This window comes from Heteronotia binoei, chromosome 21 (genome assembly GCF_032191835.1).
Source record: "Heteronotia binoei isolate CCM8104 ecotype False Entrance Well chromosome 21, APGP_CSIRO_Hbin_v1, whole genome shotgun sequence".
Lineage (NCBI taxonomy): Eukaryota > Metazoa > Chordata > Lepidosauria > Squamata > Gekkonidae > Heteronotia > Heteronotia binoei.
Genome location: NC_083243.1, coordinates 8,724,311 through 8,736,956, shown reverse-complemented (window position 1 = coordinate 8,736,956; position 12,646 = coordinate 8,724,311). Strand labels below are relative to the sequence as shown.

General features: G+C 50.7%; 1 protein-coding gene across 1 annotated transcript in view; it reads left to right on the top strand.

Annotated features, from left to right (window-relative positions):
• Positions 1 to 12,646, top strand: part of LOC132588730 (thioredoxin domain-containing protein 16-like) — a 91,310-nt gene that overhangs the window by 15,545 nt on the left and 63,119 nt on the right. The window contains 3 exon segments of the mRNA XM_060261118.1: positions 798 to 919; positions 4,157 to 4,247; positions 9,934 to 10,090. Of these exon segments, the coding sequence (XP_060117101.1) occupies positions 798 to 919; positions 4,157 to 4,247; positions 9,934 to 10,090 (370 nt within the window).

Sequence of the window (12,646 nt, the reverse complement as noted above, 5' to 3'; positions counted from 1 at the left end):
CACAGGTATCTGGGGGTCTGTTTTTTGAGGCAGAGGCACCAAAATTTGCAGCATAGCATCCAGTGCCTCTCCCCAAAATACCCTCCAAGTTTCAAAAGGATTGGACCAGGGGGTCCAATTCTATGAGCCCCCAAAGAAGGTACCCCTATCCATTATTTCCAATGGAGAGAAGGCATTTAAAAGGTGTGTAGTCCCTTGAAATGTGATGGCCAGAACTCCCTTTGGAGTTCAATTATGCTTGTTACACCCTTGCTCCTGGCTCCACCCCCAAAGTCTCCTGGCTCCACTGCCAATGTCTCCTGGCTCCACCCCCAAAGTCTCCTGGCTCCACCCCCAAAGTCTCCTGGTTCCACTGCCAATGTATCCTGGCTCCACCCCCAAAGTCTCCTGGCTCCACTGCTAATGTATCCTGGCTTCACCCTCAAAGGAGGGTAAAGGAGATTGTGAGCCGCTCTGGAATTCACAGTGAAGGCAGGATACAAATCCAATATCGTCCTCCTCCTCTTCCTTCCCTCCTTCTTCTTCTTCCTCCTACCTCCGTCGTCACAACAACCCTGTGAGGTGGGTTTAGCTGACAGAGAGCAGTGAACTCAATGTCCGAGGAGGGATTTGAACTCGGGTCTCCGTACTCCCAGCCTGACGAGGCAGCCTCTACTTTGACTTATTGTCCCAAAACTGTGAGTGGGTGGATGCGTGTCCCACCCTCTGAAGCCCAAACGGGCCTTCTCCCTCTAAGGAGACACCACCGCGTATTGGCGGGAGCTTCATCCGCCTTTCTCTCCTGGTCTCCTTCACAGTTGTCTCCTCTTTAACGAAGTGAAATACGTCGCCACGCTAGAAGACCTCCAGAATCTGGAAAACGCTCTTCGGGGTCAGTCGGACCTTGTGTTTGCTTACATCCAAGCTGTTGGGACCACAGGTAAAGACATCCAGCTGCTTCACTAGACACCTGAGAGTGCCTCAGCCGGTCTTTTCTCTCTGAAAATCTCAGCACTGGCTTCCTTGGAGGTTCCCCCAGCCTAAAAAGGTCCCGTTTCGCTTGCAGTGTGACTCACAGGACTCAGCTTTTAGCTTTGGGATTTCCCTGAGGTTGTGTACCATATTGTGGTTTTTGGAAAAAAAGATATGCAGTTGTAAGGGTAAAGTCTGCCACAGGAGGTGGTGGCGTCCACAAGCATAGCCACCTTCAAGAAGGGGTTAGATAAAAATATGGAGCAGAGGTCCTTCAGTGGCTATTAGCCACAGTGTGTGTGTGTGTGTGTATATATATATATATATATTTGGCCGCTGTGTGACACAGAATGTTGGACTGGATGGACCATTGGCCTGATCTAACATGGCTTCTCTTATGTTCTTAAGTCGTAAGAGGGCACCCAGACAGGAAAAGCGATAATATTGTCATCAGTGATGACGTAAGTAATGCTAGAATAGAATCCTAGAGTTGGAAAGGACCTCCAGGGTCATCTAGTCCAACCCCCTGCACAATGCAGGAAACTCACAGACACCTCCCCCTAAATTCACAGGATGTCAGATGGCCATCCAGCCTCTGTTGAAAAACCTCTGTTTAAAAACCTCCTTCTGTCTTAGAATCCTCGAGCTGGAAGGGACCACCAGGGTCATCTAGTCCAACCCCCTGCACAATGCAGGAAACTCACAAACACTTCCCCCTAAATTCACAGGATCTTCATTGCTGTCAGAGGGCCATCTAGCCTCTGTTTAAAAACCTCCAAGGAAGGAGAGCCCACCAGTTCCCGAGGAGGAAGCCTGTTCTGCTGAGGAACCGCTCTAAACTCACAGACACCTCCCCCTAAATTCACAGGATCTTCATTGCTGTCAGAGGGCCATCTAGCCTCTGTTTAAAAACTTCCAAGGAAGGAGAGCCCACCACCTCCTGAGGAAGCCTGTTCCACTGAGGAACCGCTCTAAACTCACAGACACCTCCCCCTAAATTCACAGGATCTTCATTGCTGTCAGAGGGCCATCTAGCCTCTGTTTAAAAACCTCCAAGGAAGGAGAGCCCACCAGGAGGAAGCCTGTTCTTCTGAGGAACCGCTCTAAACTCACAGACACCTCCCCCTAAATTCACAGGATCTTCATTGCTGTCAGATGGCCCTCTAGCCTCTGTTTAAAAACCTCCAAGGAAGGAGAGCCCACCACCTCCCGAGGAGGAAGCTTGTTCCACTGAGGAACTGCTCTAACGGTCAGGAAGTTCTTCCTAATGTTGAGCCGGAAACTCTTTTGATTTAATTTCAACCCATTGGTTCTGGTCCTACCTTCCGGGGCCACAGAAAACAATTCCACCCCATCATCTATAGGGCAGTCCTTTAAGTACTTGAAGATGGTGATCATATCCCCTGTCAGCCGCCTCCTCTCCAGGCTAAACATGCCCAGCTCCTTCAACCTTTCCTCATAGGACTTGGTCTCCAGACCCCTCCAAGGAAGGAGAGCCCACCACCTCCCGAGGAAGCCTGTTCCACTGAGGAACCACTCTAAACACACAGATACCTCCCCCTAAATTCACAGGATCTTCATTGCTGTCAGAGGGCCATCTAGCCTCTTTTTAAAAACCTCCAAGGAAGGAGAGCCCACCACCTCCTGAGGAAGCCTGTTCCACTGAGGAACCGCTCTAAACTCACAGACACCTCCCCCTAAATTCACAGGATCTTCATTGCTGTCAGATGGCCCTCTAGCCTCTGTTTAAAAACCTCCAAGGAAGGAGAGCCCACCACCTCCCGAGGAGGAAGCCTGTTCCACTGACGAACTGCTCTAACGGTCAGGAAGTTCTTCCTAATGTTGAGCCGGAAACTCTTTTGATTTAATTTCAATTGGTTCTGGTCCTACCTTCCGGGGCCACAGAAAGCAATTCCACCCCATCCTCTATAGGACAGCCCTTCAAGTACTTGAAGATGGTGATCATATCCCCTGTCAGCCGCCTCCTCTCCAGGCTAAACATGCCCAGCTCCTTCAACCTTTCCTCATAGGACTTGGTCTCCAGACCCCTCCAAGGAAGGAGAGCCCACCACCTCCCGAGGAAGCCTGTTCCACTGAGGAACCACTCTAACGGTCAGGAAGTTCTTCCTAATGTTGAGCCGGAAACTCTTTTGATTTAATATATTAAGAGGAGATGGGATTTATGCCCTGCCCTTCAGTCAGAGTCTCGGAGCAGCTTACAATCTCCTTTCCCTTCCCCTCCCCACAATGGACACCCTGAGAGGTAGGTGGGGCTGAGAGGGCTCTGAGAGAACTGCTCTCAGAGAACAGTGACTGGCCCAAGGTCATCCAGCAGCTGCATGTGGAAGGAGTGGGGACTCAAACTCGGTTCTCCCAGGTTAGAGTCTGCCGCTTTTAACCACTACACCAAACTACCATTGAGTCATTTTTGAACAAGGAGGAGGAGGCAATTGGATTTATACCCCGCCCTTCACTACCCGAAGGAGTCTCAGAGTGGCTTACAATCTCCCTTCCCTTCCCCGCAACAGACACCCTGGGAGGCAGGAGGGGCTGAGAGAGCTCTGACAGAAACTGCTCTTGAGAGGAACAGCTCTGCGAGAACTTGTGACTGATTCAAGGTCACATCAGCAGTTGCAAGTGGAGGAGCGGGGAATCAAACCCGCTTCTCCCAGATACACCAAATTTGTATCAGGGCTCTTGACCGGATTTTTAAAGTAAGGATTGGGTTGTGGGTGGAGAGAAGAGGAAGTCGAAGCTTTCAGAGCCAGATCCGGAATGACTCTCTGTCTCTCCATCTCTCTCTCTCTGTGTCTCACGCTCTCTCTCGGACTCTTTTTCTCTGTTTGTCTGTCACTTCCCCTCTGTGTCTCTGTCTTTCTGTGCTTTCTCTGTCTCACTCTTCCTCCCTTTCTCCTCTCTGTCTTAACCAGGGGTGGCCAAACTTGCTTAACGAAAGAGCCACATAGAATAAATGTCTGATGTTTGAGAGCTGCAAGACAGGGAGGGAAGGAAGGAAAATAGATTGGGGGGGGGGGAAGGTGGAAAGAAGGCAAGTTTAACTTTAAATGCATTCTCCAAGCCAGCTGATGGCATGGTGGGAGTTTCAAGAGCCACGCAAGATGTGTGAAAGAGCCACATGTGGCTCCCCAGCCACAGTTTGGCCACCCCTGGTCTTAACTCTCTCTCTCTCTCTCTGTCTTCCCAGAGCACAGAGTGTTGATGGAAGCAGCCTTTGTCTATGGCTCTCTGCACCGGTTCGCCTTAACCACTGAAGTGACGCTTCTGAAGAGCATCTCGTAGGTATTCCCCAGCCTAGGAGATTCAGCCCTTGCTACGAATCAGAGCTTCTCTGGAGCCCTAATGCACCCAGCCCTTTACAACCCCCCTGCCCCCCCAAGGTCTCCAGTCAAGGCTTAATGCTGATCGTTCACCTACTCACCCATGGTGAGGGCTGACTGAAACTAGCCAAAACCATCAGGAGGTCCAACAGAAGAGTCTCAGAGCGGCTCACAATCTCCTTTCCCTTCCTCCCCCCACAACAGACACCCTGTGAGGTAGTTGAAGATATTGGATTTATATCCCGCCCTCCACTCTGAAGAGTCTCACAGCAGCTCACAGTCTCCTTTCCCTTCCTCCCCCACAAGACACCCTGTGAGGTAGATGAAGATATTGGATTTATAGCCCACCCTCCACTCCAAAGAGTCTCAAAGCGGCTCACAATTTCCTTTCCCTTCCTCCTCCACAACAGACACCCCGTGAGGTAGATGAGGTAGCCAAAACCATCAGGAGGTCCAACAGCAGGGCCAGAACTCCAGAAGCCCTCTCACCATGGCCCCCTAAGCACCAAGAAGTCAGAGTATCACTGCCGTAGACATAAAAGTAGCCATGTTGGATCAGGCCAACGGCCCATCCAGTCCAACACTCTGTGTCACGCAGTGGCCAAAACCCAGGGGCCATCAGGAGGTCCACCAGTGGGGCCAGAATTCCAGAACCCTCCCACTGTGACCCTTCAAGCAGACAGAGCATCGCTGGCCCAGACAGAGGGTTCCATCTACACCTTGTAACTCAGCCACTGATGGACCTCTGCTCCAGATGTTTACCAGTCCCCTCTTGAATTTGTCTGTGCTTGTAACCCGACACTACTCCCTGCAGCAGTGAATTCCATGCGTCAATTACTTTTTGGGTGAAGAAGTATTTCTTTTTATTTGTTCTAAGCCTACCACTCATTAATTTCATTAATTCACTTTATCTTGGTTGCCAGCAGCTCATCCTTACCCTTCAGGATCTTTTCCAGCTCCTTCATGGCCACCCTGCCCAGTCTCCGTCTCCTTCTGATTCCTTGACCACAGTCTCCCTTTTGGCTGACAATGGAGCCAAGGAAGAGACAACACTGATTTTCTGGCCTGTGATGTGGGAGGGAAATATTTTGGGATGCAGGTGGGAGAAATAAGACAATATATTTATACCCCGTTCTTCTCTCTGAATCAGAGTCTCAGAGCGGCTCACAATCTCCTTTCCCTTCCTCCCCCACAACAGACACCCTGTGAGGTGGGTGGAACTGAGAGAACTTTCCCAGAAGCTGCCCTTTCAAGGACAACTCCTGTGAGAGCTATGGCTGACCCAAGGCCATTCCAGCAGGTGCAAGTGGAGGAGTGGGGAATCAAACCCGGTTCTCCCAGATAAGAAGAAGAAGAAGAAGATAAGAAGAAGATATTGGATTTATATCCCGCCCTCCACTCAGAAGAGTCTCAGAGCGGCTCACAATCTCCTTTACCTTCCCCCCCCCACAACAGACACCCTGTGAGGTGGGTGGGGCTGGAGAGGGCTCTCACAGCAGCTGCCCTTTCAAGGACAACCTCTGCCAGAGCTATGGCTGACCCAAGGCCATGCTAGCAGGTGCAAGTGGAGGAGTGGGGAATCAAACCTGGTTCTCCCAGATAAGAGTCCGCACACTTAATCACTACACCAAACTAGCTTTCAGAGACTCAGAGTGGCTTACAATCTCCTCTATCTTCTCCCCCCACAACAGACACCCTGTGAGGTGGGTGGGGCTGAGAGAGCTCTTACAGCAGTTGCCCTTTCAAGGACAGCTCTGCGAGAGCTATGGCTGACCCAAGGCCACTCCAGCAGCTGCAAGTGGAGGAGTGGGGAATCAAACCTGCATCTCCCAGATAAGAGTCCGTGCACTTAACCACTGCACCAAACTGGCTCTCGTTGCTGCTGGTATCTTTGGCCAGGATGGGAAGGAGATGCCATTGGGCTGACCAAGCTTCCCTTCTGATGAGGCCCCTTCAACTACCAAAGTCGGGAAACAAAGCTTTGTTAGAAGGAGACTTCCCTGGGGCGAGCGTTGCCGCGCACAAAAACCTGAGTCAAATGCTGTATACAGAGCCTGGCCCATGTTTAGCACATGAAGCTGCCATCTACTGAATCAAACCCTTGGGCTATGAAGTCAGTCTTGTCTGCTCAGGCCGGCAGCTGCTCTCCAGGATCTCAGGCTGAGGTCTTTCCCATCACTGACTGCCTGGTCCTATAACTGGAGATGCTGGGAATTGAACCTGAGACCTTCTGCATGCCAAGCAGATGCTCAGCCACGGAGCTATAGCTCCACTTCATGACTCTCCAGGGTCTAAGGTCAAAGTCTTTCCCATCACCTCCCCTCTGGTCTTTTCTAACTGGAGATGCCGGGGATTGAACCTGGGACCTCCTGCATGCCAGGCAGATGCTCAGCCACTGAGCTATAGCCCCACTTCATGACTCCCCGGGGTCTCAGGCTGAAGTCTTTCCTATCATCTCCTGCCTGGTCCTTTCTAACTGCAGATGCCGGGGATTGAACCTGGGACCTTCTGCATGCCAGGCAGATGCTCTGCCACTGAGCTATAGCCCCACTTCATGACTCCCTGGGGTCTCAGGTCAAGGTCTTTCCCATCACCTCTCCCCTGGTCTTTTCTAACTGGAGTTGTCGGGGTTTGAACCTGGGACCTTCTGCGTGCCAAGCAGAGGCTCTTCCACTGAGCCCCGGCCCCTCCCCAAACAAAGTAGGATCACGTATGACGTTGCCTCTTACTGAATCAGACGCTTGGATCGTTAAGGTCAGCATTGCCTGCTCTGACTGGCAGTGGGTCTCTCAGGCGGAGGGCTTTATTTTATTTACTTATTTTATTTTAGTAAATTTCTATTCCGCCCGTTCCCCGTAGGGCTCAAGGCGGAGTACAACATATGATAAAACAACAAAATACAATCAAGACATTTTATAAACAGACGACTCAATGGCACTCAGATTACCATGACAATGCATATTGCCCAGCCTAGCCATCTCACATCATGATATCTCATAGGGATGGCAGTTTTTATTCCATTTCCTAGCGCAGGTGACAGTGCCGGCAGGGGAGACCAACCAGATCAAGAAGAAACGCCCGCAGCCTCAGCTAAAATTGGGGGGGCACAGTGGGAGGGCTTCTGGAATTCTGGCCCTGTTGGTGGACCTCCTGATGGTGCCTGGGTTTTTGGGTCACTGTGTGACACAGAGTGTTAACATAAGAACATAAGAGAAGCCATGTTGGATCAGGCCAACAGCCCATCAAGTCCAACACTCTGTGTCACACAGTGGCAAAAAATTTTATATATACACATACACTGTGGCTAATAGCCACTGATGGACCTGTGCTCCATATTTTTATCTAAACCCTTCTTGAAGGTGGCTATACTTGTGGCCGCCACCACAAGTGTTGGACTGGATGGGCCCTTGGCCTGATCCAATATGACTTTCTTACGTTCGTATGTCTGGGACAGTGATGCTCTGTCTTCTTGGTGCTGGGGGGGTCAACAGTGGGAGGGTTTCTATTGTCCTGACCCCACTGGATGGACCTCCTGATGGCCCCTGGGTTTTTTGACCACTGTGTGACACAGAGTGTTGGACTGGATGGGCCATTGGCCTGATCCAACATGGCTTCTCTTATGTTCTTATGAGACACAGAGTGTTGGACTGGATGGGCCATTGGCCTGATCCAACATGGCGTATCTTATGTGACACAGAGTGTTGGACTGGATGGGCCACTGGCCTGATCCAACATGGCTTCTCTTATATTCTTATGTGACACAGAGTGTTGGACTGGATGGGTCATTGGCCTGATCCAACATGGCTTCTCTTATGTTCTTATGAGACACACAGTGTTGGACTGGATGGGCCATTGGCCTGATCCAACATGGCTTCTCTTATGTTCTTATGTGACACAGAGTGTTGGACTGGATGGGCCATTGGCCTGATCCAACATGGCTTCTCTTATGTTCTTATGAGACACAGAGTGTTGGACTGGATGGGTAAGTGGCCTGATCCACCATGGGTTCTCTTATGCTCTTAAAAACCTGGCGGAACAACTCCGTTTTACAGGCCCTATGGAAGACGAATAAGCCAGGTAGGGCCTGGATCTTAATAGGGAACTGATTCCACCAGGTCGGGGCCAGAACTGAAAAAGCCCTGATCCTGGTTGAGGCAAGGTGGGCATCTCTTCGGCCGGGGGCAGCCAGCAGACATTGGGAGGCCGAACGTAACGACCTCCTGGGCATGTATGGAAAGAGACGGTCCCGCAGGTATATTGGTCCCAGGCCGCATAAGGCGTTAAATGTTAGCACTAGAACCTTGAAGTCCGGTACTCGATGGGCAGCCGGTGCAGACTGCGGAATGCCGATTGAATCCCCACCCGTAAAGGAGGTGCAGTCAGCAGGCGAGCTGCCGCATCACCTCCTGCCTGGTCCTTTTTTTTCTTTTTGTCACCATCTTATTAAAATAAAAGAAACTTTTAACAATATAAAATCAGTAGGCTATATGGTAATTACAATCCTACAATAAGTCACGTGGCCCCCAAAATAAAGCAAAAAATAAAGTTACAGAATCCTCGTTGCAATAAATCATCATCATCATAATAATAAGACGACATTGGATTTATATCCTGCCCTCCACTCCGAAGAGTCTCAGAGCGGCTCACAATCGCCTTTCCCTTCCTCCCCCACAACAGACACCCTGTGAGGTAGATGAAGATATTGGATTTATATCCCGCTCTCCACTCCAAAGAGTCTCAGAGCGGCTCACAATCGCCTTTCCCTTCCTTCCCCCCAACAGACACCCTGTGAGGTAGATGAAGATATTGGATTTATATCCCGTCCTCCACTCCGAAGAGTCTCAAAGCGGCTCACAATCTCCTTTACCTTCCTCCCCACAACAGACACCCTGTGAGGTAGATGAAGATATTGGATTTATATCCCGCCCTCCACTCCAAAGAGTCTCAGAGCGGCTCACAATCTTCTTTCCCTTCCTCCCCCACAACAGACACCCTGTGAGGTAGATGAAGATATTGGATTTATATCCCGCCCTCCACTCCAAAGAGTCTCAGAGCGGCTCACAATCTTCTTTCCCTTCCTCCCCCACAACAGACACCCTGTGAGGTAGATGAAGATATTGGATTTATATCCTGCCCTCCACTCCAAAGAGTCTCAGAGCGGCTCACAATCGCCTTTCCCTTCCTTCCCCCCAACAGACACCCTGTGAGGTAGATGAAGATATTGGATTTATATCCCGACCTCCACTCTGAAGAGTCTCAGAGCGGCTCACAATCTTCTTTCTCTTCCTCCCCCACAACAGACACCCTGTGAGGTAGATGAAGATAGTGGATTTATATCCCGCCCTCCACTCCGAAGAGTCTCAGAGCGGCTCACAATCTCCTTTCCCTTCCTCCCCCACAACAGACACCCTGTGAGGTGGGTGGGGCTGGAGAGGGCTCCCACAGCAGCTGCCCTTTCAAGGACAGAGTCTTGAAAACCTGGTGGAACAGCTCCGTTTTACAGGCCCTACGGAAGGCGAATAAGCCAGGTAGGGTCTGGATCTCAATAGGGAACTGATTCCACCAGATCGGGGCCAACATTCATGAATATGGGGGTCGGCCATCTTGAATTCTGGATCCAAGCTTGCGGGTTTTCTTCCTGCAGCAACGAAGACTCAAACATAGCGGCCTCGAAACTCTTTTTCTGCCACTGCAAGATGGCCGCCGATCCAGGACAGCCGTGCCGCAGGACTCCGATGGAGCAGCCACTGACCACGCTGAACGTCCACAAGTTCCTGAAGTTGATGGGGGAGCCTCTTGTGGTATGTCTGGCGGCAGTGACTGCCCCCCCACCACCACCCCAGGGTCCCTCGCTCACCCAGTCGCCTTTTCTTTGTGGCACCTCAGAGCAGGCGTTTGTCAGGCTGGGCGCCTGGGGTGTGCTGGGCAGGGGTGTGGAAATGGTTTGGGTTTAGAAGAAGGAAGATATTGGATTTATATCCCGCCCTCCACTCCGAAGAGTCTCAGAGTGGCTCACAATCTCCTTTCTCTTCCTTCCCCACAACAGACACCCTGTGAGGTGGGTGGGGCTGAGAGGGCTCTCACAGCAGCTTCCCTTCCAAGGAAAGAGTCTCAGAGCGGCCTACAATCTCCTTTACCTTCCTCCCCAACAACAGACACCCTGTGAGGTGGGTGGGGCTGAGAGAGCTCTCCCAGCAGCTGCCCTTCCAAGGACAGCGTCTCAGAGCAGCCTACAATCTCCTTTCCCTTCCTCCCCCACAACAGACACCCTGTGAGGTGGGTGGTACTGAGAGGGCTCTCACAGCAGCTGCCCTTTCAAGGACGAAGTCTCAGAGTGGCTCACAATCTCCTTTCCCTCCCTCCCCCACAACAGACATCCTGTGAGGTGGGTGGGGCTGAGAGGGCTCTCACAGCAGCTGCCTTTTCGGGGCCAACCTCTGCCAGAACTATGGCTGACCCAAGGCCATGCTAGCAGGTGCAAGTGGAGGAGTGGGGAATCAAACCCAGTTCTCCCAGATAAGAGTCCACACACTTAACCACTACACCAAACTGGCTAGGACAGATGGTGAGGAGAGGCCTGCCTCAAACAGACTGGATCACCTGACAGCAACCGAAGTCTGGCTTGGTTCGCCATTTTGAACAGGAAACAAACCCTGTATTTGTTCAGATAGGCCCCTCAGGTGGCTTGCCTCTTCTCTCTGTCTGCTTCCCTTTTTATCCTACCTTTCCTCATCCAGGGCTGGTGTGTGGAGTTCTGCTGCCCGAGGTTCCCCGGTAAACTTTCAAGATTTGAACCCAGGTTTCCAGCCCTAGTCTAGTATTTTGTCCACGACATTGCACACTTTTCCTGCTGTGTAGGCCATAATAGCAAAAGCACAAAGCTCACGGCTCAATACTGCAAATATTGAATATATGTATACACACATAAAAAGTGACTTATCAAAAATGCAACTATATATGCACGCACGGTTGCACAATAACAACGCTGACCCGAACCAAAACAGTTAGTTCATAATGCCGCTCCGCTTGCAAAATGCGCAGCTTTTCGTAATGTAAAGAGCAGAGGCTCTGTTTTTACTCCTACGCTCATGTGGAGTCCAGTGTGGTGAGATGAAGTAGATCAATATATTCCGAATGTCCCAAACTTGGAAACCCCAGGTGGACCGGTGAACGAAACATCTCCCAGAATGCTTCGTCAGGTGCTGATAAGATAAGTTGGGACTAACAAATGATGATGATGAAGAAGATACTTGATTTATATCCCGCCCTCCACTCTGAAGAGTCTCAGAGAGGCTCACAATCTCCTTTCCCTTCCTCCCCCACAACAGACACCCCGTGAGGTGGGTGGGGCTGGAAAGGGCTCTCCCAGCAGCTGCCCTTTCAAGGATAGAGTCTCAGAGCAGCCTGCAATCTCCTTTCCCTTCCTCCCCCACAACAGACACCCTGTGAGGTGGGTGGGGCTGGAGAGGGCTCTCACAGCAGCTGCCCTTTCAAGGACAGCTCTGTAAGAGCTATAGCTGACCCAAGGCCATCCCAGCAGTTGCAAGTGCAGGAGTGGGGAATCAAACCCGGTTCTCCTGGATAAGAGAGCTCTGGCTGACCCAAGGCCATTCCAGCAGCTGCAAGTGGAGGAGTGGGGAATCAAACCTGGTTCTTGCGGATAAGAGAGCTCTGGCTGACCCAAGGCCATTCCAGCAACTGCGAGTGAGGAGTGGGGAATCAAATCCGGTTCTCCCGGATAAGAGAGCTCTGGCTGACCCAAGGCCATTCCAGCAGCTGCGAGTGGAGGAGTGGGGAATCAAACCTAGTTCTCTCAGATAAGAGTCTGCACACTTAACCACTACACCAAACTGGCTCTCAATCATAACAGTGTAGCAACTGCTACATTGATTCGAAAAGCTGTTGTGATGGTATCACTTGTTAGTTGTATCACTGGGAAATGGTTCATTTACCAGTCCACCGTTGCACTTGGGGTTTCCAAGTTTGGGACATTTGGAATATATTGATCATCTACAAGACTTCATCTCGCCGCGAGTAAAAAGAGGTCGGATAGATGTTGGAAATGTAGAAAACACGAAGGTTCTTTCTTTCTTTCATATGTGGTGGACTTGTGAAAAAGCAAAAGAGTTTTGGAAGATGATACAACAAGAAATCTCCAAAAATGTTGGTTTATGATTTTAAGAAAACTGCAGAGACTTTTTTGCTTGGATTACAATTAGAAAAATTTCCAAAGGAAGACAGGACGTTAATTTGGTATTTGCTCTCAGCTGCTAGGACATTGTATGCGCAGCTGTGGAAACAGGGAAAAATACCAGAGAAATGGGATTGGATTGTGAAAGTTTTATCATGGAGTGAGA